The 27,576-nt window shown below is 51.6% G+C and overlaps 9 protein-coding genes across 9 annotated transcripts; 4 read left to right on the top strand and 5 right to left on the bottom strand.

The window, feature by feature from the left end:
- Nucleotides 1-968: 968 nt before the first annotated feature.
- M431DRAFT_480357 (hypothetical protein) lies at nucleotides 969-3,000 on the bottom strand (the record flags this gene model as incomplete). Its single annotated transcript, XM_024915857.1, has 2 exons — nucleotides 969-2,623; nucleotides 2,727-3,000. 2 exons carry the CDS (start codon nucleotides 2,998-3,000, stop codon nucleotides 969-971), a joined length of 1,929 nt encoding a protein of 642 aa, XP_024776384.1.
- Nucleotides 3,001-6,470: 3,470 nt separating this feature from the next.
- On the bottom strand, nucleotides 6,471-7,433 carry M431DRAFT_506466 (hypothetical protein). Its single transcript, XM_024918808.1, has 4 exons — nucleotides 7,304-7,433; nucleotides 7,225-7,242; nucleotides 6,819-6,983; nucleotides 6,471-6,726 (listed from the first exon to the last, which is right to left on the bottom strand). Exons 1-4 carry the CDS (start codon nucleotides 7,333-7,335, stop codon nucleotides 6,663-6,665), a joined length of 279 nt encoding a protein of 92 aa, XP_024776383.1. The 5' UTR covers nucleotides 7,336-7,433; the 3' UTR covers nucleotides 6,471-6,662.
- Nucleotides 7,434-7,835: 402 nt separating this feature from the next.
- On the top strand, nucleotides 7,836-9,746 carry M431DRAFT_111921 (hypothetical protein). Its single transcript, XM_024911812.1, has 5 exons — nucleotides 7,836-8,036; nucleotides 8,097-8,240; nucleotides 8,316-8,664; nucleotides 8,739-9,304; nucleotides 9,377-9,746. The coding sequence occupies exons 1-5, from the start codon at nucleotides 7,982-7,984 to the stop codon at nucleotides 9,532-9,534; spliced, it is 1,272 nt and encodes a 423-aa protein (XP_024776382.1). The 5' UTR covers nucleotides 7,836-7,981; the 3' UTR covers nucleotides 9,535-9,746.
- An 838-nt stretch (nucleotides 9,747-10,584) lies between these two features.
- M431DRAFT_80647 (hypothetical protein) lies at nucleotides 10,585-12,294 on the top strand (the record flags this gene model as incomplete). Its single annotated transcript, XM_024922966.1, has 3 exons — nucleotides 10,585-11,733; nucleotides 11,799-12,150; nucleotides 12,218-12,294. 3 exons carry the CDS (start codon nucleotides 10,585-10,587, stop codon nucleotides 12,292-12,294), a joined length of 1,578 nt encoding a protein of 525 aa, XP_024776381.1.
- Nucleotides 12,295-12,779: 485 nt separating this feature from the next.
- Nucleotides 12,780-13,899, bottom strand: M431DRAFT_80049 (hypothetical protein; the record flags this gene model as incomplete). Its single annotated transcript, XM_024922893.1, has 2 exons — nucleotides 12,780-13,412; nucleotides 13,612-13,899. 2 exons carry the CDS (start codon nucleotides 13,897-13,899, stop codon nucleotides 12,780-12,782), a joined length of 921 nt encoding a protein of 306 aa, XP_024776380.1.
- Nucleotides 13,900-15,193: 1,294 nt separating this feature from the next.
- M431DRAFT_139170 (hypothetical protein) lies at nucleotides 15,194-17,339 on the top strand. The gene is made up of 3 exons (XM_024912587.1): nucleotides 15,194-15,404; nucleotides 15,533-17,099; nucleotides 17,179-17,339. Exons 1-3 carry the CDS (start codon nucleotides 15,346-15,348, stop codon nucleotides 17,194-17,196), a joined length of 1,644 nt encoding a protein of 547 aa, XP_024776379.1. The 5' UTR covers nucleotides 15,194-15,345; the 3' UTR covers nucleotides 17,197-17,339.
- Nucleotides 17,340-18,352: 1,013 nt separating this feature from the next.
- M431DRAFT_80027 (hypothetical protein) lies at nucleotides 18,353-18,976 on the top strand (the record flags this gene model as incomplete). Its single annotated transcript, XM_024922892.1, has 1 exon — nucleotides 18,353-18,976. One exon carries the CDS (start codon nucleotides 18,353-18,355, stop codon nucleotides 18,974-18,976), a length of 624 nt encoding a protein of 207 aa, XP_024776378.1.
- Nucleotides 18,977-19,873: 897 nt separating this feature from the next.
- Nucleotides 19,874-24,018, bottom strand: M431DRAFT_529503 (hypothetical protein). Its single transcript, XM_024920766.1, has 3 exons — nucleotides 23,509-24,018; nucleotides 21,290-23,333; nucleotides 19,874-21,224 (listed from the first exon to the last, which is right to left on the bottom strand). The coding sequence occupies exons 1-3, from the start codon at nucleotides 23,684-23,686 to the stop codon at nucleotides 19,997-19,999; spliced, it is 3,450 nt and encodes a 1,149-aa protein (XP_024776377.1). The 5' UTR covers nucleotides 23,687-24,018; the 3' UTR covers nucleotides 19,874-19,996.
- Nucleotides 24,019-26,152: 2,134 nt separating this feature from the next.
- M431DRAFT_384974 (hypothetical protein) lies at nucleotides 26,153-26,616 on the bottom strand. Its single transcript, XM_024914742.1, has one exon. It carries the CDS (start codon nucleotides 26,464-26,466, stop codon nucleotides 26,188-26,190), a length of 279 nt encoding a protein of 92 aa, XP_024776376.1. The 5' UTR covers nucleotides 26,467-26,616; the 3' UTR covers nucleotides 26,153-26,187.
- Between the last annotated feature and the right edge of the window lie 960 nt (nucleotides 26,617-27,576).

Raw genomic sequence — 27,576 nt, 5'->3', positions numbered from 1 at the left:
CTGCCTCAGGCCACGACCCGCAAAGCCGCACTTTCAACTAACATAATTCCCACCTTTAAAATCCTTTTCCCTTTCCTCTTTTTCTTCTTTCCTTCTCCAAGGCACCATTACCTTATCGTCAAGACCTTGCTTTCCACCTCCACAGCGTCCTGATCATTTATTCGTGTGCCGAGAGAGATAGATGCAGTCTTTTTCGCTAGCGGCACCTTCTTTTCTTCTCCTACTGGGTTCTGTTAGATAGATACTGCTTACATTCTTGCTACCAATTCCAAAATGAGGGCCTTTTTTGGCTCCTTTTTTCCTCTTGCCTTCTTGCGACATTTTTAGTGTTCCCACCCCGCTATTGTACTGACTATCCCATGAAGCTATCCCCGTTTCCAGCTGTCCATTTTCCGTTTTTCGTCGCCATTTCTCGTGATAGCGAATAAAAGAAGAATCGTCATTATTCAATGAAGGCCTCGATTTCTATTTTTATTTTTTATCAACCGGGCGCAAAGACATGGCACCGAATCTCCTGAGAAGTGCTACCGGCTTTTGGTTTCCTCGTTGAATTTATGCCGGTAAACTCCTCTTGAGTCTTCAGGACCCGTTGGCTAAAATCTCTTCAATCAGGTGCACAACCTCCCACCATGAAATACTGCGGCTGGGATCGAAATTGATTGGAACTATATATCTCATTCAACTACTAGTTCTAAGCCCTAGAAGTCCGCCCACAGAAAGAAAAAAGACATGTATGACAAGCGCAATACATATTCAAAGCTCGAATCGCAATGCGCTGTAGCAGTATCGACAGGCGCCCCCAAATATGACCAAAACTGCAAAACAAATGCCCGACTCCTATTACACCTCGGTGTCCCTAACTAAATGCACTTCGCCGTCAATGAGGCTGGGGGTATCAAACCATGATATGGACCGCCGACAAAAGCCTTGAAACGCCAGACCAAATGCTTATTGCTGTGCACCCGTGATCAGGCTTGAAGTTCGGAGATTGCTCGGGCCACTTCCTGGGTGACCCTTTTCTCCCATGTTTGTCGTCGAGATTCGTCATCGAGTGAGGACGCGTCCTTCACTTCGTCGTAAAGTTTTCGTGATATATCACGGTTGATTGTTGCATATTGTTCTACCGTTAACTTCTGAGCCCGCCAATGCGGCCTCAGGGCGTTGCGGACGATGTCATTGACGCTCTTCTTTTCCTCAGTCGTCATTGTATGTCTCATGGAGTTCTCATCGCCACCGCGGGTCGGGCTGGACTCTGGCGACATCTCGTGCGCGCGCCGCGGCCGTGGCTGGCGAAGCTCTAGAGGGCGACTCTCGAGCCGATTCTCGCTTCGGCCACCACGAACTTCAAGCTTTATCGGCGGCGATTCGGAGTCGCTGTGGTCGCTGCTGCTGAAGCGGGTGGGTGAGTAATTCGCAGGTGGGTATATTGGTTCGATGTGTGTGCTGAGAGAGAGAGTCGGAGAAGATGGCCGTCCATTGAGATTGGGTAATGGAGGTGGTGTTAGTGAGAGAGCCCGTGGGCTGCTGAATGCGGATGGAGATGGAGAGAGAGCCGGAGATGATGCCTCATGGAAAGGCCGCCAACCAGAGGCGGTGGCGGACGCTTCGTCTTCCGAGTGGATGTTGGGTTCCAGCTCTTTGAGCAAGGAAGAGACGACCAAAGCTGGCTCAGCATCGTCCCGGCTGGCACTGATGGTGTTGGTGTTTCTCGATGAAGTCCCATTTGGTACCCTTGCCGAGGACGGACCGGCCGCTGCCGGAGCACTGGTTGCTGCAGAGCTTTCCCCGTGCGTTGGGAGCCGTCGGGTTCGAGGGCGCTTGAGTTTTCTCTCGGGCTCCTGGGCAGGTTGCTCAATGGGTGAGCCCGTTACGGACCGAGCCTTTCGTTTGCGGGTGCTTGGGCTGGAGTTCTCGGCCTCTCGAGCACGATCTAGGGCTCCCCAGGCACGCCTCTCGTCCCGCGTTTCCTCAACGGGTGGTAGCAAGGGCTGGAGGCGTTCGCTAATTTGTGGCGGAATGTTGCTCGCAAAGGATTCCCGCGCACCAAGCCGCTGTGCAATGCTTATCCGTTGCTGCCATCGCTGCAGCTCTCGTCGATCCAGCTGCTGAAACCTGCGGAAACGCTCAAGATCTTCGTCCTCGTCGTCGTGGTTATCGAGATCAAGCTCGCTCATCTCGTAGAAGCGGCCGGAGAACTGGCCCCAGGCGCCCTGCCACTCCATGTTGCGTGCCTGGCGGCGTGCCCGTCTGAGACGAGCGCGGGTGCGGACGTTGAAGCCTCTGTTTGCTCGACCGGTTGGACGGCGAGCGGTTTGAGGCCGTGGTATGGTCTCTGAGGCAGCTTCTGGCTCTGGCTGGTCGTCCGTTATCTCGAACAAATGGGCACATTCCATGCAGTACCAGTCACCCTCGGGGATGTAATCGAGGCCAATGCAGTGCGTATGGTAAGCTGCATCGCAACCATCGCAGAGCAGGAGAATGTCCTCTCGTTCGGCCGAGTTGCAGATGGGGCATGGGTTGGATTCTTCTTCTTCTTCATCTGGGTTCTCTCCAAGCCACTGCTGCACGTCGAACTCGGCAACTTGCTTTTTATCTTCGACTTCGTAGGTTGATATGGCGATGCCTGTAGAATTCCCAGCCAAAGTCAGCAGCCGCACCCGTAGTGTTTGTAGGAAAGCATTTGTGCGGTACACACAAAGTAGAGGGGTTGCGAGAGCAAAACTTACCATCTTGGCCATTGTAGACTCTTACAGAGTGAAAGGGTTTGCGGCAAATGGGACAGGTATTGGTCTTTTGGGCCCAGGACCGGATGCAGGCATCGTGGATTATGTGATCACAGCCATCGAGAGCCGCCACTATGTTGAGATAGCTAGAATCGCCCTCGACGGCCTCGGCGATGGCAGCTGTAGCGGTGTCGACGGCGGGTTGAGGGCTCTCGGTCGAGGACGAGGGGCGCGGCAGCGGATCCAAACATATGATGCACTGGTCAGGCTCAGACATGATGCCGGGTGTGATGAGTGACGCCAGAAACTGATGAAAACATGTAAAAAGACAATGAGGTTAACAGTGCCCGATGGAGCAGGAAAAAAAAAGGTAAAGGTAGATTCCGGCTGGTTTCTGAAACGTGGGAAACGGCGGTTTGTGGCGTGTGCCGCAGCGAGAGAAACTGGGTTTGTATGAAGGCTAATATGATTTGATGGTTTGTATTAGTGGTGAAGCGGTGCTTTTGTCGGGTGCTGGTAGCGCGCACAGTGAGAGTGAGGTCCAGGTCCAGGCACTACCAGTACGGACCAGACCTTCAGTGAGGATTGAAAGAGGGAGAGTTCAGCTAGAGACAGCCTGGAAAAGGCGGGCTCTGGCAAGCCTAGCGCAGGCCTGTTAGGGGTCTGGGCGGGGGCCAATCAGCGAGTCACAGCGCTGGAGCAGCCACGCCTGTCATTGATTGAGCGTGCCGTTTGTTGGATGCTGGAAGGTGGCGGCAGATGGGACTCGTACTAGGAGGGGGATCCAAATGCATTTGATGGATGTCTTTTCTCGGCGTGAGCGTGAGCGTGCGTGAGTGAGCGTCAGAGTCAGAGCCCGGCTCGGGGTAGCTCCGTGCGTGATCCTGGTGGGACTTACAGATTCGATTCTCTTCTGCACGAGGCCGGGGAAATGAGTCGAGCTGAGTGAATGAGTGAGTGAGGGTTTCTTGGTTGCTCTGCTATGCCATCAATTTTCAGGGCAGGGAGACAGAATCTTTAGTGTGTCATTGGAGTGACTTGAGGAGAAGCATCGAGCTCCATGCAACATGAACTTTTTTTCCGGGTTTTTAGCACAGACGATACCATCTGTACATGTACATATGTACCTGTGGTCAGGTACTTTTCACGCGAGTCTAAATGCGCAAGAAACAGTGTTCAGGTACTAGCAGGTCGCAGGTACTCACTTAACTTAGATTGGTAGGCCGTGTGCTCCGTGCTACCATGCAAGTCAGAGAGGCTCTGCCTTGTGACGGACGTCACACCTCGTATCAGCTCTCCATCAGCACTGAGCCGATACAACATGATCCGTAGAATGCAATAGGAGTGTGGAATGGAAGCCAAGCAAGAGCAAAAAACACATGATAACTGCACGGATGGTTCGAAGCTACCGTTGGTGTAATGAGGGAAATTGGTGCCTGTTTGGGCGTTACAAGTATTAAGGTATAGGACTACAATAAGGTCAGGTATAGTACATTAGTACACATTAAGCGAGACCTCTAGAAGCCCGCAAGGGAAAGAGAGAGAGAAAAAAAAGCCATGCAAGAAAGAGGCAAAACGGCTGTGCATATTATGGGGTCAATCGGTACATTGCGTTCAGACGAGGAGACAAGGTGCAAAAGTGCAGATTACAGTGCTCCGTATATCCGCCATTGCCTTAGCACGCGCGCATTCCTTCGCTCCTTGCCGCTGCTGCAGCAGTGCCTCTTGGGCGGATACTTTACAGTACCAGACCTTTCAATACCTTGCCTTGGTATTCATATGTTGGTCACAGCAATACTAAATACTATCCGTGCAGATCTTATCTACTAGGCACCGTGTTAGGGTCCGAGCTACCTAATGGACAGACAGAGACAGACATCAAGGTGTTGAGTAGAGGCGGAACCATGGGAGCAGCAAGCTACCAGGAACGGACCTATTCCATGTACACAAGGAGTACAGTAATGCAAAAACCTTGAAAGTGCTGGGAAAGTACCTGCAAGATTCGGTTCGCCGTACTCGGTACCTCCCCGATGGGCTTCGAACGGATGATGCCTTGCGCGAAAGGGCTGGGTCTTTCAGTCTCACGTGCCGAGGCCGGCGTGCATTTTGGTGGTGATGAAACATGCAATTCATTCGCAATTAACCCAGAGACATGGCCGCCAAGGGGTGCAGTAGCATTCTGGGGGCAGCTGCTCAGTACCTAGGCTGACCAGGCTCTGGCGTGCATGTTCAAAGTACCTACTACCTGCTATACCAAGAAATACTAATATAAAATACAGGCATCAATGATACGAATATACTGCAGATACTCTACCGCGCACCCAGCCATTAGTACCTTATTGGAAGTCATCCGGGTTGGCCTGTATGGATGCATGCGACTTGTTACGGCACTAGGCAAAAAACACCTGCTGCTCCGGATGTCGTAAAGTTACATGGTGGAATGCATCTCTGATGGGAGCATGGCCGGGGTGGTGCTACCAAGGTGGTGCTTTGTATACAGTACCCGTGTAACTGTAACCAGAGATCCAAATGGACATTGCGGAAGGGGAGAAAATACAGAAAAAGAGAGCACATTATGGAGTTCATTTCTATGCCTGCTAGGAAAACCAACAGACAAGGGTGATTTTGGAGAGAGAATTGGATTTAATCTGAAGGGGACTATCTCAAGGGCCAAGCGGGGTCTGGAGGGGATTTGCCGGGACTACGATTGGAACGTCTTTGTCTCTCATTTTTCAAGTTTTATTTTGTCTACCTCACAAATTTACTCTTCGCTTTCACTCATTTTATTACACTTTCGTCCAAATTTAGAAAGTCGCCTTGTACACACAGCCAGGTGCCTGTTAAAGTACATTATATCGCGGCTTAGAAAGGATAAGGCACATTAGCACCTCCATGCTTGCAGTACTTACTGAAGTATCCGATTCTACTGGAGAGTACTAGTATTAACAAAGAAAAGGTTCAAGAAGAGAGACGAAAAACTTTGTGTGCGTGCCCCATCCGTTGCATGCAAGGAACCACAGCTGCATTCGTCACTTGACGGGCAATTCTCCCTCGACTCTCTGCCGGGGCGTAACACGGCCACATGTAATTTACCAAAGGCAGCAATCAACTCCATGGGTAATCAAGTTGATGCAGTGTGATGCCACTTGCATTGGGACCAAAAGCGCCATCTCTGCCGGAATTCCCCACTCCAACCCCGTCGTCATTGATCCCATGAGCCGTGAATGGATACGAAGCACTGCGCCATGCCAGTATTGCTAGCACCTGGACAACTTGAGTTAAGCACACTTTGCATCGTTCTCATTTTCACCTGGCACCGCCTTTTCTGGTGAATATCCTGAGTTTGGAGCGTTCACGTGCCAGTAGATGGTCGCAATTGCGGAGGAGCGTCCAGTTCGTTTACAGTTATGGCCATATGGAATACAGCACTACAATGAATTCTGCTTTGATGGCAGGTTGTGACTTAATTAACAAGTGCCGCAGTGAGATCCCTTGTGACACCTTTCGGGTGGACCAAGTCGGCGTCGACGTAGAGGCCCTGCTGCGAGAGAATATGAAAAGAGGAAAATACGTAAGAGACTCAGTGAGCGCCGTTCGTGCACTGGCGTAGCTGCGCGTCTGCTCGAGTCCCCGAATCGCCTTCGAATTCTGGTCATTCGCGTGCCTCTCTCTTCAGTGTGGTGAGCATAATCATCCGGCCGACAAATTCCCTTCACAAGGCGCTAGGATCCATGGTATCATATCATTGCTTAGTTCGGGTGTCCGAGATAATGCAATTTCCTTTTTTTGTTCATTGCCTATCGACCGGTGTCTATGACCAAAGATCGAGCGTCGACGTTCATTTTTCGTCAACGTAGTGTATGCACGCAAACAATGTCCCCCATACACCAGACCGAAAAGCAAAGCCGAATCCCTTCAACCGTTTTAAGAAGAAACACCTTAAACCTCAGCAATCTCCCTCAATCGTCGCAGAGTTGATCGCATGGCAGCGGCGGCGGGTGTGCTGTAGAACATTGCAACATTAGTATTCATCTTCCGGGGAACGGCGTGCTCGTGGAATGTCCAGGCTCGTCTTGTGGTTTGTGGGCAACATACGCAACAGTGTAGGCACCGCCAGCAATGGTTCGGCTGCAGGCGCGGCAGTTCCAGATACCGACAGACTTTCTTCGGACGGTGGTCTTTCCGCAGAAGGTGCAGGTGTACTTGGCGTGCTGGGTGATTTCCATCTTCTTCACCTGCTTTCGCAGGGAGGCACCGTAACTATAACCGGTTGCATTAGTTGCTAGTTCATCTGGAAATTTCCATCCGCTTGTGATATGTTTCGAGTATCGAAGATCAAGTCTCGTGAGGTTGCCATAGACACAGCCAGTCTATCCGAAAGCTTTTCTCAAGGAAGTGTAGCAGAGGCCGTGGCAAGACAATTGAGAACTCGTTTTCGTCGGGCTCGGGGTCGATATGTCGTATTGAGGATTGGATTTGTTGTGCATCTTTTGAGACTCACCGGGTACCATATTTACCGCTGATAACAAGTTAGCAGACATTCGTTTGTTTAGTTTGTTCCATCAAGGGATTATACGTACGTCACGCCGACCTTCTTGGTGCGCTTGGTCATCTTGACGGATTTGTGTGGATGGGGATGTTTGGTTGCTTGACTTCGGTTGGAGGCTGCTCTCACGAAAATGTGTTGGAAAGCTGGAGTTGTGATTTTCCTTAGGGCACGCACGTGAGCGACGGGCCAAGCGAAGCCCCACCACTGTTTTTCATTTTGAACTAGCTATCGATAAGAATGTCTTCCATCACGTGACTGTGCCGTCTGCCATCTCCGTCATCCCCACATTAGTCCAGTTCCCCATCTTTTTCATCGTGTCTGCTGCGTGTGTCTGGATTGGATGATTTATTGTGGGCTTTGGCCATGAGCGAATGGTTTCATCAACATGTTGCGACCACCTGCAGGCGGTTGCCTCGGTTGGAATGAAGTCAGAGCATCATTGTTTTCTTCTAGAGTCAATCTGCTTTGTGCCTATCTAATCTAAGTATAGCTTCAGTAAATAGAAACGTATTTAGCTACTAGCAGAAGCATTGGAATTTAGTACACTTGTTCTGCATCTGCAGCTGTTCTCGGCCCATTAGCATCATTACATTGCAAAAACGTGGCCAACAGTCCCGGAGGACCTTGCCACCTTCACAGTCTCTTCCATCATCTCTGTCTGGTGGCCATTATCCCTCTTTAAACGCTGAGCAGCATTCTATCACTCACAATGCCATTCAAAGAACACAATCGCCAGTATGACCTGGTTGTCTTTGGAGCCACGGGTATGTGATGTTGAGCTTGGGGTTCAGTTTAATGGAGACCAATGCTTATGTATAGTGTAGGATATACCGGTAAATTGGCAGCCGAGTACATCATTGCCAATTTCCCAGTCAATTTGAAATGGGCGATTGCCGGTCGTTCTGAGTCAAAGCTCCAAGCAATCGTCGAGGACTGCAAGAAGCTGAATTCAGATAGAAACCCTCCAGGTTCGTCTACAGCTACTACCGGTCAACTTTTGGACATGCTGTTTCTCTAGAGCAGAATTAACAACTCGAGGATAGCAATTGAGACGGCGGGAGTGGATAGCTACGACGAAATGAGTGCGCTGGCGAAAAAGACATTTGTCATGATTACAACTGTCGGCCCGTATAGCGCTCACGGAGAGTATGCAGTAAGGGCATGCGCCGAAGCTGGTACACATTACTTTGATGTAACTGGTGAGACACCATGGGTCTATAGAATGATTAAGAAGTACGAAAAGACCGCTAAAGAGAGCGGTGCTATTCTCATCCCACAGATGGGACTGGAGTCTGCTCCAGCAGATCTATGCACCTGGTCTTTGGCTCAAACACTCCGGAAGCAGCTGAATGCTAAGACAAGAGACGTTATTATTTCGATCTATAATCTGCGGTAAGTCGAACTCTCTCATCTTACGTCCTATAATACTATCGGAAACGTGCGCTTACTCAAGGCTTTACATTTAGAGCGGCTCCCTCTGGAGGCACCGTTTCAACTGTTCTCACCATCTTCGACCATTTCACCCTGAGTGAGCTGGCAGAGTCTGGAAAACCGTTTGCCCTATCCCCTATACCTCACCCAGGAGAGCCAAAGCGACACAATGCCTCCATTTGGCAAAAGATATTTGGCGTCCACTATGTGCCTAATCTTGGGACCGTCACTACGGCCTTTACTAGTTCTGCCGACCAAGGACTAGTAGAACGCTCATGGGGCCTTTTATCAGAGATTCCTAGCCGGAAAGACGAGTTCTACGGGCCCAATTTCCATTGGGCGGAATGCTACAGGCCTCGCAATTGGCTGTATGGAGTTATTGTTCATTGGGTAATCGTCATTGGCATATTTCTGGTAGCTACTGGAAAACCTGTGAGGACTCTGCTCCGAAATGTCGTTCCGGCACCAGGCACAGGACCCTCCAAAGATGAAATGGAAAAGGAGGAAGTTGAATGGCGTGGCATTGCGAATCCAGATACGGAATTACCTGCTGATAGGCAAGCCTTTTGCCGAGCTTGGTATTATGGTAGCATGTACTCGTGTAAGTGGAAAACACCGGCCCCAACAGATGGTGTTTCTTGAGGGCCAGCTTCTGACGATCGTATATTTACAGTGACGGCAATGTTATGTAGCGAGGCAGCTCGAACAGTCTTGGAGGATGACCTCGAGCTTGATGGAGGCTTCTATACCCCGTGTTGTCTTGGGCAGGGCATTGTTGACCGTGCTCATAATGGAGGCTTCAAGATGGAGACGCGAATTCAGCAGAAATGAGCCCTATTGGGGTTACCATGCGCTTTCTTCAAGAGTCACCAAGTTTGATTTGATCGTCTATATATGCGGAAATGTATCTCAGTATGTGGCTTGTAGTTGGAAGACATTGAAGACTATCCACGTATTCATACCTAAATAGCACTCAAATGCTTAACGTGCTGAGAGCCGTGTCGCAAATTCAATGGTAGCGGTAATACTTAATACTAAGCGAGTATATCTAGTTATACATAGTAGTATATACTGGAAGAAACATAGCAACATGTCAGGGTGTCGAAGACAAGTCATGCAGTGGAGAACCAATATCTATGTGGAGATTTGTTAGCGGTAGTGCCTGGATTGTTTTGGAGTTGCAAGCCGATGTTGACGCTATGGCTCCAATTTTAGAGTTTTCAGTTCAATACAACAAGGTTTGTCGAGAGGATTGGACACAATAACATCCATTGAGCATTGTTGCTAGATTGCTCCAAACCCAGACTGACATTTTCAAAGCTTCTTGTTTCAATGCAAAATTACCCGCCAAGGTACTCCTCACTTGCAAGAGACTTGTAGAAGTCAATACATTCTTTTCTCACATGCAGCCATAGCCTGGCCAGGTCCTTGTACCCATCTGCTCGTGTTTCTCCTGCACGAAGCTCCAGTGGGTCGCGTACTGTACCTACTGTACTCCGTAAAGGTAGCACAGCACATGAAAGTGCCAGTCCAAGTACCTGCTGTTACAAGCACTAAGGCTCCCGAGTGGGCCTAGACCGCTTTTCGTCGAATTTGGCCAGGGAAAATTGGACGGTACTCCGTCATCGAGCAGCAATAGCAACCTCCAGAATTCTGCCTCGCACAAACTTCTTCACAGCATCTATCCCTTGCTCACCTATCCAATCGCTCTCAATGCCGCCATCCTTCTTGATACGTAGGCGGAAATAACCCTTTTTAGCATCCTGGCGTATTTTTTATCCTCCTCGCTGATAGAGAACCTGCTTCCCGCGGGATCTGTCTAAGCCGTTGCCGCCCTTACTTCATCCCCCAGCTCCCAGCGTCCAGCCTCTGACATTGGAAATGGACTCTTCCGACACCGCAAACACGAGCGCTGGCGAGACGACGCCTCTGCTACCCACGCCCGATGCCTCTCGGCCAAAGCCTGCACGAACAGTCACCTTCAGCGCCAACCCCGTCAGCCGAACCATCGACCCCGATCCTCCTCGCCTACCAAGGAGCTATGCCTCTCATAATGTCAACCATCAGGCCGGCAGCAGCGCCGTCGTTGGCCCGCCGATGCTGACAGCCTTGAATAGCAAGCTTCGCAGGCGACATAGCGGGGGGTTCGTCCCTGTGCTTGCGCCGGTACAGGGGCCCAAGATTGGTCCGCAGAGAAGCACCAAGAAGACAGAGAAGCTCAAGCTGCTGCCGAACCCAGATTTCGGAGACGAGGGTGAAGATGAGGAAAGCGGAAGGGATGTCTACTCCCAGTATACCCGAATCAAGGATCCGACGGCGCGAAGAGATGCTGCGCGACTCGGAAAGGCAGACCGAGATCGACTGCCTCGCGTCACCGCGTACTGCACCGCCAATCGCTATGAGATGGAAGGATTGATGAGATTCCTCAAAGGACGAGGCAAGACTCGCGGCGCGAACCCTAAGCTCATCGACGAGTGTATCTACACGCCCTACATGTACGGCAAAAGCCACCGAAACCATGAAGTTGTCGAGCCGAATCAAGAAAGGCGCCATTCTACAGGCAGCGAGCTGGTAGACGGCGAGACCGAGCGAGAGGAATTCATATCTCTGCCTCGTGATCATCAAGACTCTGGCTACGGAGAGGGCCTGATGATCGACCACAGCCGAGAGGAAGCCGGGGACCTCCCTAGTGAAGAGCTTCTAGGTCCAGCCATGCCCGAGCACATGCCCATAAAAGACACGATACCGGATTTTGATATTCAGGTACACATGCCTGAAGTCTTTCTGTTCGATTATGGTGTGGTGGTGATATGGGGCATGACGGAGGCACAGGAGGCCAAGATGCTCAAAGACATTGCCAAGTTCGAACTGGAGAAGCTAGCTCCTGATGATGTCGAGACGGAGCACTTTAACTTTTACTATACTCGGGAATATCAAGCACGGATCTACAACGACTTTATCACGCTGAGAGACAAAAACAATTACATGACCAAGCTTGCCATTTCACATGCTTTAGCACAGAGTGTCAAGGTAAGATGATTTTGACTTGGGGAAGGAATAGGAAAGAGGGTGTAATATACTAACAATATCAATAGACTTCACTTTTTGAAGAACTCATTGCTTCCACCATCGACACCACCAAGGATATTCCCACTCAGATTGCCTTGACGGGTAAAGTGGCTCTGAACCGCAAACAAATCAACATGCAGATTGGAGAGCTCTTCATTTTGAGGATCAACATCCATCTCAACGGCTCCGTCTTGGATACCCCCGAGCTCTTCTGGGTCGAGCCCCAATTGGAACCTCTCTATCAGGCTGTCAGAAGCTATCTCGAGATGGACCAACGAGTCGGCCTCGTGACGGAGCGGTTGGATGTTATTGCTGACTTGTTGGCTGTCCTCAAGGATCAGCTAACCCATGGCCATGGCGAAATGCTCGAATGGATTGGTATGTTTCCTTCCTGTTTACCTACAACGCTTTTGTGCATAATGAATGCTGACTAGCTTGAATTCAGTTATCATTTTGATTGCTATGGAGATCCTGGTGGCTGCAATCAATATTGTTGTCGATTTGTATGCCGGAGAAGTTTGAGCGGAGTTGTTTAGAAACTCTTTTTCTTGGAAACTAAGAGGCTGTGAACTTGCGTGCGGGAGAAATGGAGTTGATTCTACCTTGGGCGTTTGAATTTATCGTTGTAGCGAACGGGGGTCATGGAGTGGGCGGCGTCAATGGCTGGGAAGAAGCGAATCATTACATATTTTTCAACCATCGACAGCAATGCATAACAGGGCAATGCCATTGAACATGTGATTCCACACTGTAGCAATTCAGAAGCACTGGCTACTTTAATGTACATGCATCCAAACGTCCCAGATTACAGATGCACCCCGGCAATTACAGTACCGTTTAGAGAAAGAAGAGAAAGAAGGAAAGAAATATTGCCAAGCAGAAAACAAGAAGGAAAAAAAAAAAGCAAAACCGTCTCTGTCCTGTACCAATATGAAGAAAATAACGCCTTCCGCACCATGATCTGCCGTCTCCCGTCCCATAACCGCGTATAGCCGCCCTTTTTTTGTTTACTCGTCGCCATCCTTATCCATCTGAGTCTCCTGGTCTTCGGTGTCATAGTTGCTCATCTCAATATCGTCATCGTGAGCCTCAGCCTCTGGCTTTTCAGCTTCGGGCTCGGCCTTGACGCTGCTCTTCTTGGGAGACTCGACGTCGGCATCGGCATCAGCATCAGCGGCTGCCTTGTCCTCCTCCTCTTGAGATTTATTCAGTTGGTCCGCCTTGGCCTGGTATTCTTCCCTCTCCGTTTCCGGTAGCTCATCCCAGTCACGCTTGAGCTCCTCGTCAATATTCAGCTCGGTATCATCCTTGTCATCCTTGTCATCCTTGTCATCTTTATCTTCCTTGTCCTCCTTATCCTCCTTGTCCTTGACTTCAAGCGCCGGCCGAGCCTCCTCGCAGTAGAGTTCAAAAGCAGTCTTGGGCTCTTTGGAAGACTTGGACACGCCGTTGGCGCGAGAGCGCTTTGCCTGGCTATTGGACTCAGACGCTGGGGATGTTGGCTCCTTTGCGGAGCTTTGTTTGGCATCGGCGTCAGCTGGAGCATTGGACTTTCGGTGACCTTTCTTGATGCGCAGCGGCTTATCCTTGGGCTTTCGGGGGTTAGCATTCGATTCAATGGGGATATCGAAGGAGGTTGCCTATTTCGTTACACTCAAATATCAACACTGAAAAAAGGTGTTTTTGGTGGGGAGGAAAGGGAGCAGCAGCAACGTGCAAAGGAGATAAAAAAAAAGAGCAGGAAGGGGGAGAGAGAAACCCGACTTAGCCGGGTAGCAGCAACGTAAACAAAGATAAAAAGAGGCAGAAAAATAAAGAGATACGAGGAAGAAAGCATACCGTTGGAGGCGGACTGGGGCTGCCCTCGGAGTCTTCGACGTTTGTGCTGGTGCGCTTGGCCAGCTGCTCAAGCAGAAAGGCCCTTTCTATCCTCAGCTTCTCGACCTGGCGCTTTATGCGGGCGAGCCGGAGCCTGGCGGCGTCGTTGGCATCCTCGACCTCGTTTGTGCGGTTCTTCAGCTGGACACACTTCCGTCGGTAGGCTTCTTCGACAGACGGAGGCAGCGTCGAGGGCACGCTGGCTAGCTCAATGTTAGCCTCAGCAACCAATTTTCTCTTGGCAGGCATTGTTGGCGATTGTCAGGTGGCGAAAGTCGAGATTCGGGGGATGTAAGAGTTTTGTCGCGAGAAATGGGAAGGATGCGAGGCGACGCAGCGAGGCGCGGTTTGATGCGATGGAGATGGAGATTGGCGACTTTTTCTCCGGCCGGCGGCGGTATCGGAATCGCACGTTGACGCGGCACGGCAATGATGCGGACGAAGATGGCAGATTGGAGAGAATTGGAAGTTTTTTGAAGGGAGGAAAACAAAAAAGCTTTAGGACTCACAAGGCTGGGGCGCCATGATGATGGGTTGCGGTACGTATTGGAAGAGATGCGCCGAGTCAATGGCAGGCAAATGGGCGCGCCAATGTACATGTACCTCTGGCTTGGTCAAGACAAACACCTACGGAATGTAGGCAGTACGAGCGTGCAAAGCAACTTAGAAACGAGACCTTTGGAAGACGCTCCACAAGGCGCGGGTTAACGCGTGCGATAGCGATACGGGAGGAGCAATTGGAACGTTGTAAGTGAGAGGGAGAAGAGGAGAAGAGGAAAAAAAAAAGAGAGCAAAAGAGAGGGTGTAGAGCGAATAAAAAGCAAAAAAGACGAGTAACGACAACGCGACTAGTCGTGACGAACTGCAGCAGACTATATTTTCATCTAATTGGTCTATGGGGGAGATGCAAGGAAAGAAGAGGTGTAAGATGATGAGATCTTGGAGAGAAGGGGCCGGTTTTGGGCAGTGCTGCGAGGCTGCGAATTTCAGCGGGTGTGGCCACTAAGAGCTGGAGAGTATGTACCTGCTTTGTACCTGTGCATATGGTTGGTGGCCAAGAAAGGCAATGCTGAGTTTAGTAGCCGGCAAATTAAAAGCAGAACAGAGAATAGATCCGTCTTCTCGTAATGGGCAAGATCAACAGCGGTTCTCATAACATCGTTCAGGACATGTTGATGGCGAGTAACATGCAGGTAGTCTTGATTATCAATAACCGTCAAGCTGCGTGTACCTTGCCTTTGTATCCTTGGTGCTAGATCACATGTAGCTGTCTGTATGCCGCCTCCAAAGAAGACTCATCTCTACCTAGGTATTTTACTTGTTGGCCCAAATAGATTCAACTGTATCTGAATTGACAGATAATGAGTACTCATATGCTCTATTCCACAGACAACTCTCTATTACTGTAACCCCCTATTTTTCTCCCCTAGCCTTTGCTCTCACTTGGTCTCCATAGAATCGCATGGAGGGGCAGCTGCTGGGAAAGCGGAATAACACCCTTTCCTAAGCAGCCATGATTGGCTAAGCACCACAAAAGTGCCCCCCAGGCTGCCAGCAACCACCCCCAAGATTTTCCCAAGGAGCTCCAAAGGGACCATCGCCAACTCCCCAAACTCGAGTGTCTGGGCGGGTCAACAAACAAATCTTCCTTTTTTCTTCTTCGTTTGGTTCGATTCGATTCTCGTCCTGCCCGTCATGTCGCTCAACATCCCCAACGCGCCCAACTCGGGCCTCTTCAAGAAGGGCTACAACAAGTAAGTTGCCAACCCCGCCATGCCATTCCATCAAAACCCACGACACGAGCCGCGAGCCACGAGCCAGAGCACACCAGATCAGATCAGACTAGATTTGATGGCTGACAAGACAATTCACCCTTCTCTAGCTACGACTCAGAAGATGGAGCCGTGCTGCGGAATATCGACGCCTGCCGCACCATCACGTCCACCGTCCAGACGTCGCTGGGCCCCTACGGCCGCAACAAGGTAGTCATCAACCACCTGCAGAAGATGATCCTCACCTCCGACGCCGCCACGATCCTCCGCGAGCTCGATGTCGTCCATCCCGCCGCCAAGCTGCTTGTCATGGCCTCCCAGCAGCAGGAGGCTGAGATGGGTGACGCCACAAACTTGGTCATTGTCCTGGCCGGAGAGCTGCTGCGAAAGGCCGAGGACCTGCTGCGCATGGGCCTCAAGACGTCCGACATTGTCATCGGCTACGAAAAGGCACAGAAGATTGCCCTGGAGACCCTGGAGGAGCTCTCTGTGGACAAGGTGGAGAACATTCAGGACCAGGCCGAGCTGAGCAAGGCCCTGCGAACCGTCATTGCCAGCAAGCAGAACGGAAACGAAGAGTTCCTGTCAAGCCTGGTGGCCGAGGCCGTCTTGGCCGTCCTGCCCAAGAATCCCGCCAACTTCAACGTCGACAACATCCGAGTCGTTAAAATCATGGGTGGTAGCTTGGACCAGAGCAGGGTCGTCAAGGGCATGGTCTTCCCCAAGGAGCCCGATGGTTCGATCAAGAAGGCCAGCCGCGCCAAGGTCGGTGTCTTCACCTGCCCCATCGACACAAGCCAGACAGAGACCAAGGGCACCGTGCTGCTACACAACGCAAAGGAGATGATGGACTTCACCAAGGGCGAGGAGGCACAGCTGGAAAAGGCAATCAAGGAGCTCTACGACTCAGGCCTGCGCGTGGTCGTGTGTGGTGACCGAGTGGGCGACCTGGCCACACATTACCTCAACCGTTTTGGCATTCTCTACATCCGAATCCTCAGCAAGTTTGAGCTGCGACGAATCTGCCGTGTCGTTGGTGCTACACCACTGGCTCGGCTAGGTGCCCCCATGCCCGACGAGATGGGCAGCATTGACGTTGTCGAGACGATTGAGATTGGTGGTGACCGCGTTACCGTCTTCAGACAAGAAGACGAAGTCACACGCACTGCTACGCTGGTCCTCCGTGGCGCCACCCAGAACCACCTTGACGACATTGAGCGAGCTGTCGACGACGGCGTCAACGTTGTCAAGGCCATCACCAAGGACAACAGACTGGTTCCCGGAGCCGGTGCTACCGAAATTTCACTGAGCGCAAAGATTCAGGCTCAGGGCGAGAAGACACCTGGCCTGAGCCAGTACGCCATCAAGAAGTACGGCGAGGCCTTTGAGGTCATTCCCCGCACCCTGGCCGAGAGCTGCGGTCTGGATGCTACCGAGGTTCTCAGCACACTGTATGCCGCCCACCACAAGAGCGAGAGCGGTGATGCTGGTGTCGACGTCGAGAACGAGGAGGGCAATGGTGTTTTGAACGCAACCAAGGAGGGTATTGTCGACCTGCTCGCATCCAAGAGCTGGGCCATCAAGCTGGCCACAGAGGCTGCCCGTACGGTCCTGTCAGTCGACCAAATCATTGTGGCGAGACAGGCTGGTGGGCCGAAGCCTCCTGGCCCCAACCCTGTAAGTTTTTGACGTCTATCCTATGAACATTTTTACCATGGCACATTTATGCGGCTGTTTGCTAACTCTTTTTTAACAGAACTGGGATGAGGACTAAATGGACTCAGGCTGCGTAAGGGAACGGTGGAGGGGAGGTTGAGGAGGGCATGTAAAAGCATAGATATCCGGGACCATTTCGAGGCAGGCTATGTAATATGAGGACAAAGAAAAAATGATAGAATTTAATCTGATCTCTGCGTACTTTGCTTAACGAAGAGAGCTCTAAACAGGCCATTCTAGTTCTGTAATGGTGGAGGTCCTGTTCATGGAAAGGCGCCTGAGTGTATAAGCTTCAACTCCGACTCAGCTCCCGTACTGCGGACTATGCAATTCAGCCCTAGGAGTTCAATCTTCTCGGCTATAACCAGACTAACAAAATGAAAGCACCGGGTACCTGATCGCAAGTCCGCTCAGCTACCGTCCACGGCATAACGGAGTGCTAATTCCATTGTATCCTGGTAATGCCGAGCCATACGCGGATATACAACGGCCCCATGGATGTCGGAATTACAAGATAGTATACGCAGCCAATCAGGCACGACAACGCCGGAGTGACAATCTCGAAAGGGAGAATGATGGATTTTAACTTTTCCTTCTCTACGGAGTAATCATTAATATCATTCCATTGTCTTTTTCATATTCCCATCCCGCGCGCTTGTTTAGAATGTTAGGAGTTGCGGGCTCTTCGTGCCAGGGTCGAACGAATCAGGAGACTCGACGCCGGGATCCTTCTCTGGAGCTTGGGAGACTTCATATCATATACGATGCAGAGTAACTCTAATACAACGGGATTTAGTATAGAGTCAACAGTAGTTGTCTAGATTCTTCGAGCGAAACGCTGTGATCCACAATCTAGGAGAGCAAAGCGAGACATGTTGCCTGAGTCAATCAAACTGGCTTCATCGCTCACGGAGTTAATCGTGGATTTGGACCTCGGAAATATGAGGCTCATGTTCACCGTGGGAATCTCAACCGAGGAAGAAGCTTGAATCGTGAATGTCGTGTTGTTGTATCATTGTCTTATCATAATTATTCTTCGGACTTCTAAGGACTCTCCATGGCGTCTCTCGTATAATCATATCATCTCTGTCTTATATATAAACGGGCTGTATATATACCACAGTCCCTTCTTCAACACAATCCAACTCACCTCAACTACATCTCTCATACACAAACAAGCAAACTCCCTCACAAACACACACAAATCTTTCAAAATGGCCTCCAAAATCGCCATCATCATCACCAGCACCCGCACCCCCCGTCTCGGCCCCAACGTCGCCTCCTTCGTCCACAAACTCCTCACCCCCCTCGCCCAATCCTCCTCAGCGACCCTCTCCATCGTCGACCTCGACACCTTCAAGCTCCCCGTCTACGACGAGCCCGTCATCCCCGCAAACGTCCCCGCCCGCGGCCAGTTCATCCACGAGCACTCCAAGCGCTGGTCCGCAGAAATCGCCTCCCACGACGCCTACGTCCTCATCGTGCCAGAGTACAACTACGGCGTCGCGGGGAGCACGAAGAACGCAATCGACTACCTCAAGAACGAGTGGGACGGCAAGCCCGCTGCCATCGTTAGTTACGGCATTTCGGGCGCAAAGATTGCGTCTGAGCAGGTCAAGGGCTCGCTCGAGGGCGTGGGACTCAGGGTCTCTGCTACTAGGCCCCAGCTTGCCTTTTCTGGTGGCGTTGGGCCTGACGCTTTCCTCGCTATTGGGGAGGGAAATCTGGGCGAGGCCACGAGAAAGGAGTGGGAAGAGAAGCACACCGAGGAGATTATCCAGTCCTTCAAGGAGATTCTCGATGCCCTTGCAAACCCGGTTGAGAAGAAGAAGAACTAGTGGCTTCGAATAGACAATGAAAAGGGTCAAGAATAGGGATAGAATGTCGGTATCTTTCTTTGTCTGGCAATTCTCCAATTTTCGGGTTGCCCTTCTCAACTAGAAGTTGAGCTGTCATCAGCATTTTCCATTTGATATGTGTGGAAGCGAGCACTCAAGAAGGGCGCCTAACGAAAAGGGGCTTGTCAGACATGTATTCAGCACAAAAGCACAAAACTATCTAGCATTTGAATAGAATCGGGCCTCCAACCATTCCAGTGTTTCCTCGTGATACCATGCAAATCGAAATATATGTATGTTACACATAAGCGTCTTTGTTTAATGCACAACCCGCTCTCAGCCAAGTATTCCCAAAGAAAATCAGAGATTCTCTTCCATTATTCCAATCCAACCCATTCCGAATAGAAGAGAAAGAGAAAAAAGAAAAAAAAGAAGACACAAGGAAACACTAAGGTCTAACAGAGGTGCAATCAAATGACAGTAACAAGCAATACGCTAATTGCTTTTTCGCTTCCAAAGATGTCGTAGAGATTGGAAACTTGTATATACGGCTACCATCTTGCATCGCAAAATTAAGACGGGTAGAAAACGTGACCGAAACAAAGACCAGAAACAAGCTAAGAAAACAAACACGAGGGTGACGTTTCTCACTACCAAGAAAAGGTAGAGAGACTGTGTGTATGTATGTATGTGTGTTGCGTGTGCCTTGAGGGGGTATACTTTTGAGAGGGAAAAAGGTTGCAGTGTCATAGATTTCTAAAGCTTGATGGTATCACCAGCAAGTCGGTAAATAAGATATCTTGTGCAAGGAAATATCGTGAATACGTCGAGACGTTCCAAGGGAATCCGAATAATCTTCCAAGGAAAAAAACCATGAGATCGTTGAAAAATTTGCCAAAAAAAAAAAAAAAAGGGAAAACAAATAAACAAAAGCAAAAAGCCAGTCCCAAACGCCATGGCCATGCTATAAACGGAACGTACGAGAGTGTGTCATTCGCTCATGACCAAGAGACAACCGAATCACGCCTCTTCAGTGATTCCGCCCTCACCGCCGCCTTCTTCTCGCCACTCTCGGCTGCGTTCTGCAAGGCGCTTGATGCCACCGATCCGGCTCGACCACAGACTCTCAATAGGGCTCCGCGACGTAAAGGCACGTTGCGAGCTTATAACTCCGATTGCTTGGAGAACCGCCTTACGACTGTCGCGGCCGAACACGGCAGGGTGTTGGATCCATTCCAGACTGCTCTCGAGTTCAGCATCGAGAGCAGCAACCGTTGTGGCGTCGATACCGACGCCCAGTGTCAGTCCGTCGGTGGAGCGTGACCGGCCTAGCGGAGGAGGAGGGCCAAGCGCAGGCGGGCCATTGCCAGAGGAAGATGTTGCCGATGTAGGCGACGGGCTGCGCTTCCGATCTGGAGTTCCGGATGCCGGAGACCCATCGTTGCCTGGGTGTGGCGTCGAAGGTAGCGATTTGCTGGGAGGTACAGGTGGCAAGCCACCTTTGCCGAGGCCCTTGAGGATGGAGCGAGTTTCGTTCAACAGTGTATGAGCGCGGTCGTGCTGGCCACGGCTCACAAGAGTCAGGGCACGCGTGAGCATGTCTGAGGTGAGCAGCTCCATTCGCCTCTGCACAACGCTGGGGTGTGGAGGGATGGGCGGCGTGTTCTGCCACTTGTTCTTCTGACCAAGATTTGCTGGCAGCATGGTAATAGCCAGAAGAGATGGTCGTGGCATCTGAGCCGTGGTGCCATCTCTCAAGATGTCGCCCCAGATGAGATCAGCCTGGATAAGTGGCACTTCCTCCACCGAAAGGGTCCTCTCTGTATCGGTATCTGTCGACCCACCAAGAGCCTCCAGGCCTGAGACAATGTTGTCCCATGGGTCCGGAGCAAGCGTCTCCTGAGAAGAGGTGTCGGGGAGGATGACAAGCTGAACCAGCACGTCACGCTTATCTCCAAATCGGAGGTCGCCGAGCGACGCTTCAGCGTCTCGTCCTGTTGCCCGCTTGGTGATTTGCAGAGCGCCGCTGATTTTGTGAAACTTGGCAGGTGATCCTTCTGGGAGCTTGAGCTTGAGCTTGACGTTCTGATGAGACAGTGTCTGCATGCTGCCCAAGCACCCAGCTAGACATTCACGCAGCATCATCCAGTCCTTAACATATGTATATGATGCCTTTGTCCTCGTCGAGAGTTCAATCATTGTGTCAGGCTTATGGGTCATCCCCAGCCCAAAGGAGTGAATAGTGATCCTATACAGCGGCGTCTTTGTTAGCTCCATAAAACAGGCGAGTTTATGATGAATATTTCAACTTACTTTGCAGCTTCTGCCCTAGAGACGACAAAGTCCACAGAATCGGCGTCGGATGTCGACACATCGCTGATGAGCAGAATGGTAGCAATGGGGTTGTTGTGCTTTCTCTGCATCAGCAGGTCCATAGCAACATTGGCACCTTCGACCACGTCGGCGCGATGGCTCTTCTGACCAACGGGCTTGATTGAGCCCAGGACATTGGACCAACCAGGCCAAGCCTTGGTGGTCATGCCAACGATTGGCACACCGCCACCACCAGAACCAAATGTGACGAGGCCCATGCGGTCCCTCTCACCAAGCGTGCTGACCATGAATTTGAGTGCATCACGGACGAGGTTGATCTTAACACCCTGCATTGACGAAGAGATGGGAACAACGACAACAACGTCGATTGGGACGTGAACAGCGTTGGGGAGGCGAATGGACTTGCTTGGCACATTGGTATACTCGGTCGGTGCAGTCGTGCCGGACTTGTGGCCCCAGGAAGAAGCAATGGAGGATACACGTTGCTGGCCAGCCCGGCCCCATTCTCCGTCCTCATCGTTCTCAGAGAACTCTCCGCGGTCCAGATCGGGGCTTCGAATAGAAGGAGCAAAATCGACAGCGTTCAAATCCAATAGAGCTTGATTCCATAGCTTGAGCTGGTTGCGATTGTCGAACCTGAGATGAAATTGTGGCAGTTCAAGCACAGAGAGATTGAGAGTAAGGACGTTCTCATCGATAGCTCCCGTTTCCGTTACGTCATTGAGATGCTTCTTTATCAAGATGGAGCCCTTGAGTGTGCAGCGAGTAGCTTGCTTTCGTTGAGCGCCAGACTCATCCCAGTGGGGCGGGAGCTTCTTCTCCTTGACACAAATAAGCATCTCGGAGAAGAGATAACACTCGAGCTCCTGCCATGACACTTTATCTTTGCCCACTCGTAACGTGCCGCACAGTCTCAGCTGTCCAAATCTATTGAACTCTAGTCCATGCCAGTTATCGACGCGGCTTCGTAGATTCTCCGTCATTTCTTCCAAAACCTCGGGAGACTCGTAAGGATGGAAACGTGGGGGGTTCGGCGTCGGCGTCGGAGCAGGTGATACGGCGCGAGGAGCCACCTCAGGAACGCCCGGGTTAACAGCCAATTGTGACTGTACCGGCGATCCAATATCCTCGGGGTCCGGCCGCCATTTGTTGTCAGGAACTTCGATAGTGACAAGGCACGTGAGCGTCTGTTGCTGGCGAGACCTGCTGATGGTAGGAAACTCGGAGCGAACGGTCACAATCGGGGGAGGAATAGGGTTTCTCGTAGCGGCGCGAGGGCTGCTGGGTGTCGTCTCCATTGTCTGAACGTCGTAGTCGTGGCGCCATTGAGAGCCGCTCTGTGCAGTCTCAGGATAGCCATTAGACGAGGCCATGCCAGTACTGTCATTGCGAGTATGTCTCGTAGAAGCGTAGCGATCTGAGCTGTTGTCCCTGCCATCGCGCTGGCTCGTCCTGCCAACACTCGGAGTATGCGTCAACTGTTGACGCCTTTGGGTCTCTACACTGGGCGCCCCCTGGCTTTCCCAGGTGGGCGCCGGGGTGACGGTGCCAGCCCTTGACTCGGTGCCGGCAGTACGCACCATGTTGCTGATTTTGTCTACGTCTGAATTAGCGGCATGCTTCTGCGTTTCCGTGCGTCTAGATGACGAACTGATGTCCAGGACATTGCCGCCTCGGCTGGAGTCAAGATGTAGCGGGGCATCACAGGTTGGGCAGTATTGTGCCTCCATTTCGCGGATGAACTCGTAGAAGCAAGCTTCGTGGGAGACATGGGAGCAAGAGAACTGGAGAATGCGCTCGCCTCGCAGCGTGTGCTCCAGTGGTTCCTCGCAGACAGCACATTCGCTGCCTACGAATGTCCTGTCCCGCCGCATGCGGCCTCGGTCCGCGCTGCTCGACATGACGTTGTTGTCGATACCGCCTACTCTTCTAGATGTAGCGGTAGCGGTGCTGGTAGTACTTGCAGACCGCCCTCGGTTGAGAGTAACGGTGCTGCGTGAGGCTGGGTTGCTAGGGGAATGGCCTGAAGGAGGTCAAAGTTAGCGACTCTGCTGAAGAGAATTGAAGGTGGAAAACAATCATTGTCAGGTGGAGGAAAGAGGAGACGGAGGAAGAGGGGGGGTGTTGGGGAAACGAGTCGCGACGCATTGTAGTTAGGGGGGCGTATATAAGGTTGGCGCGGGAGGTGAGATGCATACCCTCAAGATGGAACGGAGCATCCGTTGCACTACTTTCAGGCCTAAACCGAGGGCCAGCCGACCGTGCTGACCGTGGACTGGCAATGAGGCCCAGGTCGCCCAGAGCACTTGATATTGTATCTTGCTTTCTCCTGCGGCCGTCGACGTGATGCTGACTCTTGTGCCGTCGACTGAACATGGAGACCGCCGGTGGTGGGTCACCAACTCAAGCTAGAAATCGATAATTGATGTCTTGGAGCTGAGCGTGGCTCTCTTTGCGTGTTTCAGCAAGTGCCTCTTAATCTTAATCGGAGCGTGTGCAATGTCGCAAGTTTACTTGGACATTTGACTAGTGGCTTTAGGCGTGGGTTGTTTCAAAGGCGCCCGCGGCGGGAGTTGCTAAGGGAAGAAAGAGAATGGAAGAGATTCTGAGAGAGCGACAAACAACAAAGGAGGGACCGGACTGGAAAGCTGGCGGGGGAAAAGAATGGCGTATTGTAGGTAAGGTATGCAGATGCAGGTGCAGAAGCAGAAGCAGAAGACGCAGCAATCGGGTGCAGGTACGACGCAGGATGAGGTAACGAAAACAAAAAAAGAAAGGCGCTCCGTCAAGTAAAGTACTAATGGTTCGAGGTGGTACTGGGACTGGTGTAGGATCGGAAAAGAAAAAGTGCAACGCAGATGCGCTTCTAGCTCCTGGTTCGACAATGGCTCTCAGTAGCGGGCCAGAGGGAGAGAGGGCGGGGACAGCGTGTGCATGATGGTGAAAAGACGCTGTGCCCAGATCGGGACGGAGGCAGGCGATATCCTACTAGACTGTGGCTAGCACGGGTGAATTGGGCCAGCTAGAACAGATCAGGGAGATGCTTGGATAAGGGCCAACGGACGGGCTAAAGGATTGGACGAGCGGGCGAGAGAAAAAGAGAAAAAGAGACGAGACGAAAAGGAAAAGAAACAAGAGGCCGATTGTACTGTACTCGTAAGACCAGACAGAAGAGTGGTGAGGCGGCAAGGAAAAAGAAAAAAGGGAAAAAAGAAAGAAAAAATTGGAAAAGAGACGAAAACCCCATGCCCTTGGGTAGAGCAGGCGAGATTGACGCGATGAGGCCTGTTCCTGTTCGGAAGGGTCTGGTCTGGTACCTCCCAGCTACCTGTCCGTGTACCTGGAGGTACCGAGAAAAGGGGGCCTGCAATTTGTCTTGTCCCCCTCTTAGCTTGGAGCCAGTCATGCCTCTTCTTTTTTTTCTCTTCTTCTTAGGTTGTTCATGCCAGCAACGACCCCGGACTGATGAAGCCTGTTCCTGCGTTACAGCAGGCTGGGTCTGTTGGTGATCACAATGGCCTCCAGCTCAGGCTAAGCAGGCATTACATGCACGGAATATTACCTCTGGCCTGGGACAGCCATTGAGGTTACTGACAGACAGCAGACAGGTGGGTATGAGAACCACGAGCAGCTGGGAACTTGTGGGTACTTCAGATTGCCAATACTCGTACATGCCAGGTTACGGTTCTGTAGACTCAATGCTGGATCCAATTCAAGTTTGCTGCAATCCCATCCAATTTGCACCAGCACGTCCTAGTGCCGCATCCCAGGCCGCTGGTTCACCCGCTGCGTAATTGGTGGGAGGAGCTTACTGCAGTAGGTTCCCTGAAAACTTGACGAGTGACGAGGTACCTGCATGGAGGAACAAGGTACCTTCAATAGTACCTTGATCTGTTGGCCTTGGTTCCCGCAGTGGTGAGCTCATCCTCACTTCACTTGGCACCAACAAAAGCCGATGGGATAGGTAAGGTCCATGTAGCCTTTGCAATCGAACATTGGCCCGCACACGCAAGGGTTCTTTTCGACTCGTTTCTTTTTCTCTCTTTTTTTTTCAAGCCTGCAACCTGTATTGGGGAGATTCGGGTGCTGTAGATCCCGGGCCAACACGGTCCGAGCGAGATTAAACGTACATGCACCTCCACACGACAACCCACGAAGAGAGAGGAGTCAGATGCTGTCGGTGTCATTAAGAGGTCAAGATAGAGTCAGAGTGGAATAGCTATGTGCAATAACGGGTACGAGCACAGACTGGCAAAGGCACAGACACGCACACGGGCTCCGAATCGCAGAGACTGCCGGCGGGAATCTCCAGCGCATAGACACGATGCTACTGCTGCTGCCGGCGGAAGCACATGTCCACGAGCAGAGATGGATGGCCTGATTGCCCTGTCTTGCATGACGGAGGCTGCAGAGAATGGAAAGGAAGGGCATCCCAGACAAGGCGCATGGCCCTGCCGTTCGCCTTGGCCGGGTTCTGCTCCGCTGCTGGGACCCCTGCCAGAGCATTCAATGCGATCCCCTGTCATCGTGTCCCGAATCGGCCAAGGTCTGCGTGGTGGTGGAGAGAGCGCCGTTTGTGCCAAATTCGAAGAAGCAGAAGCCAGTGGGCACTTTCTTCAGGGCCTGCCCGACTTGGTGCCATGCTGTGCTGGGTCTTTTCCGTCATCAACGCTAATTCATGCACGTCCTGTCGAAGATTTTGGCTTCCTGTGGCTTCATGCTAGTATGTACGAGCATGCCAGTGGGAGGGACTCTGAAGAAAGTGGCGTGGCCGCCAACCACAACCTTGGTTCCAGCCGTTGCTAATCTTGTTGCTTCTAGACGCGAGACGAAAATGCTAGCGGGTGGGCAAGCTCGAAGACGAGTACGGAGTACGCCTAACCAGAAGCTGAATTCCCATTAGGACTCGTAGTACCCATCAACAGGTTGGAAGCTTTATGTGGACTTATCGGAGTTGCTAGTTGGTAGCTGCAGAACAGGACGTGCGTTGAAGAGAGTGCCATTGAGCTAAAGCCGGAGGTGTGCTGTATCCACTGGTTTACCAAAGTCCAAAGCAAGGCAAAGATATCAAAGCACCAAAAGGCCGTGAGCCCTCCTCTGCGGGGAGAAGAGTAGCCCAGAGCAAAATAGGCTGCCGAGGCATGTCTCTCGTCCATTGTCAGAGCACCGATTTACGAGAATGGAGCAATAATTAATGCAGCATGATGGAGGCTCTCTTGCGGTACGAGCACTGGGTAGCATCAAGTCAATCAATGGCATCCGATTCGGTACCCTCTAGTCTACCTGGTACTTGTTTCGTGCTCACGAAAAGTGCTTCAGTACTACAGCACTAACCATATTGATACGTTTACTCGCCGGCAGAGTGTTAAGGGACTTTGTTTGAAATTGTTTGGTGCACGTCACGGGACTGTCTCGTACCCGTTCAGGTTGCATCGTCTCTTTACTGCCTCTCCTCCCTCCTCCGCTTTTCATTCCATCTCTCCATTGCCGCGATCACGAATTTGTATGCCGGCGCCGCCGTTGCAGAAGAAAATATCGCAGGCCTACTCCACGATGAGCCCGCCCAAGCCTTACGGAATGCCTTCCGGCATAGCTTCAAACTCGCGTCTCAAACCGCTATATTAGCCTCGCGTGGCTGCTGGTGGATATGCCAAGATCGGTGGCCTATGGGACGACGAGAGCCGGTCCAGCAGGCAATTTATTGGGACATGCATGTTTTCTGCATTCACCAAAGCACAAGGATTGCGGAGCGCCACCCACTGAGGCGGCCCGCGGTGCAAAGCTCCCAACCATCTTCGGGGCCGACAAGCTGGCCATGACATGGATGACAGCGCCCGAACCTGTTCTGACGGCCCCTACTAGCCACCTAACCAGGACAATCTTTCACTCCAGAGCGGTGGCAGTGGCTAGTATGGGCATACTGTACAGACCTTTCGGCGTACGAATGGTACATCGACGTCGGGTAACTTGATGCCAGTACTCCGGACAAGTAAGCATCGACCTACTGACGCGTGGGAGCACAGGGGTACCTCTTTTAGCCAGAAGACAAGGACTCTCTACTTGGATTAACCTCCTTCCCGACCCAGTCCTCGGGCAAAGTCCTGAGATCGTGTCCAAGGGCCCAGAGTCTCGGGGCTGCATGTCTCACATGCTTAATCGCTATCGTCTGCGCCTTTTTCCAGGCAGCGAGATGCAAAGGGACGCAACTTTTCTCCAAATCGAGTATTTCGTAGTCGCCAAGCACATAGTACGCAGTACTCGAAGCC

This window comes from Trichoderma harzianum, assembly GCF_003025095.1.
Source record: "Trichoderma harzianum CBS 226.95 unplaced genomic scaffold M431scaffold_4, whole genome shotgun sequence".
NCBI lineage: Eukaryota > Fungi > Ascomycota > Sordariomycetes > Hypocreales > Hypocreaceae > Trichoderma > Trichoderma harzianum.
This window is presented reverse-complemented; position numbering and strand designations above follow the sequence as displayed.

What these genes read in the sequence shown, in the direction of transcription:
- M431DRAFT_111921 (XM_024911812.1), top strand. Translation starts at nt 7,982, where the DNA reads ATGCCATTCAAAGAACACAATCGCCAGTATGACCTGGTTGTCTTTGGA. An exon ending in GGTTGTCTTTGGAGCCACGG is followed by an intron (nt 8,037 to 8,096) that starts GTATGTGATGTT and finishes TGTATAGTGTAG; the next exon opens with GATATACCGGTAAATTGGCA. An exon ending in TTATGGTAGCATGTACTCGT is followed by an intron (nt 9,305 to 9,376) that starts GTAAGTGGAAAA and finishes GTATATTTACAG; the next exon opens with TGACGGCAATGTTATGTAGC.
- M431DRAFT_529503 (XM_024920766.1), bottom strand. Translation starts at nt 23,686, where the DNA reads ATGTTCAGTCGACGGCACAAGAGTCAGCATCACGTCGACGGCCGCAGG. An exon ending in TGCTCCGTTCCATCTTGAGG is followed by an intron (nt 23,334 to 23,508) that starts GTATGCATCTCA and finishes GACCTCCTTCAG; the next exon opens with GCCATTCCCCTAGCAACCCA. An exon ending in TCTAGGGCAGAAGCTGCAAA is followed by an intron (nt 21,225 to 21,289) that starts GTAAGTTGAAAT and finishes GCCGCTGTATAG; the next exon opens with GATCACTATTCACTCCTTTG.
- M431DRAFT_384974 (XM_024914742.1), bottom strand. Translation starts at nt 26,466, where the DNA reads ATGGACGAGAGACATGCCTCGGCAGCCTATTTTGCTCTGGGCTACTCT.
- M431DRAFT_506466 (XM_024918808.1), bottom strand. Translation starts at nt 7,335, where the DNA reads ATGACCAAGCGCACCAAGAAGGTCGGCGTGAC. An exon ending in GGCGGTGCCTACACTGTTGC is followed by an intron (nt 6,727 to 6,818) that starts GTATGTTGCCCA and finishes AATGTTCTACAG; the next exon opens with CACACCCGCCGCCGCTGCCA.
- M431DRAFT_139170 (XM_024912587.1), top strand. Translation starts at nt 15,346, where the DNA reads ATGTCGCTCAACATCCCCAACGCGCCCAACTCGGGCCTCTTCAAGAAG. An exon ending in TTCAAGAAGGGCTACAACAA is followed by an intron (nt 15,405 to 15,532) that starts GTAAGTTGCCAA and finishes ACCCTTCTCTAG; the next exon opens with CTACGACTCAGAAGATGGAG.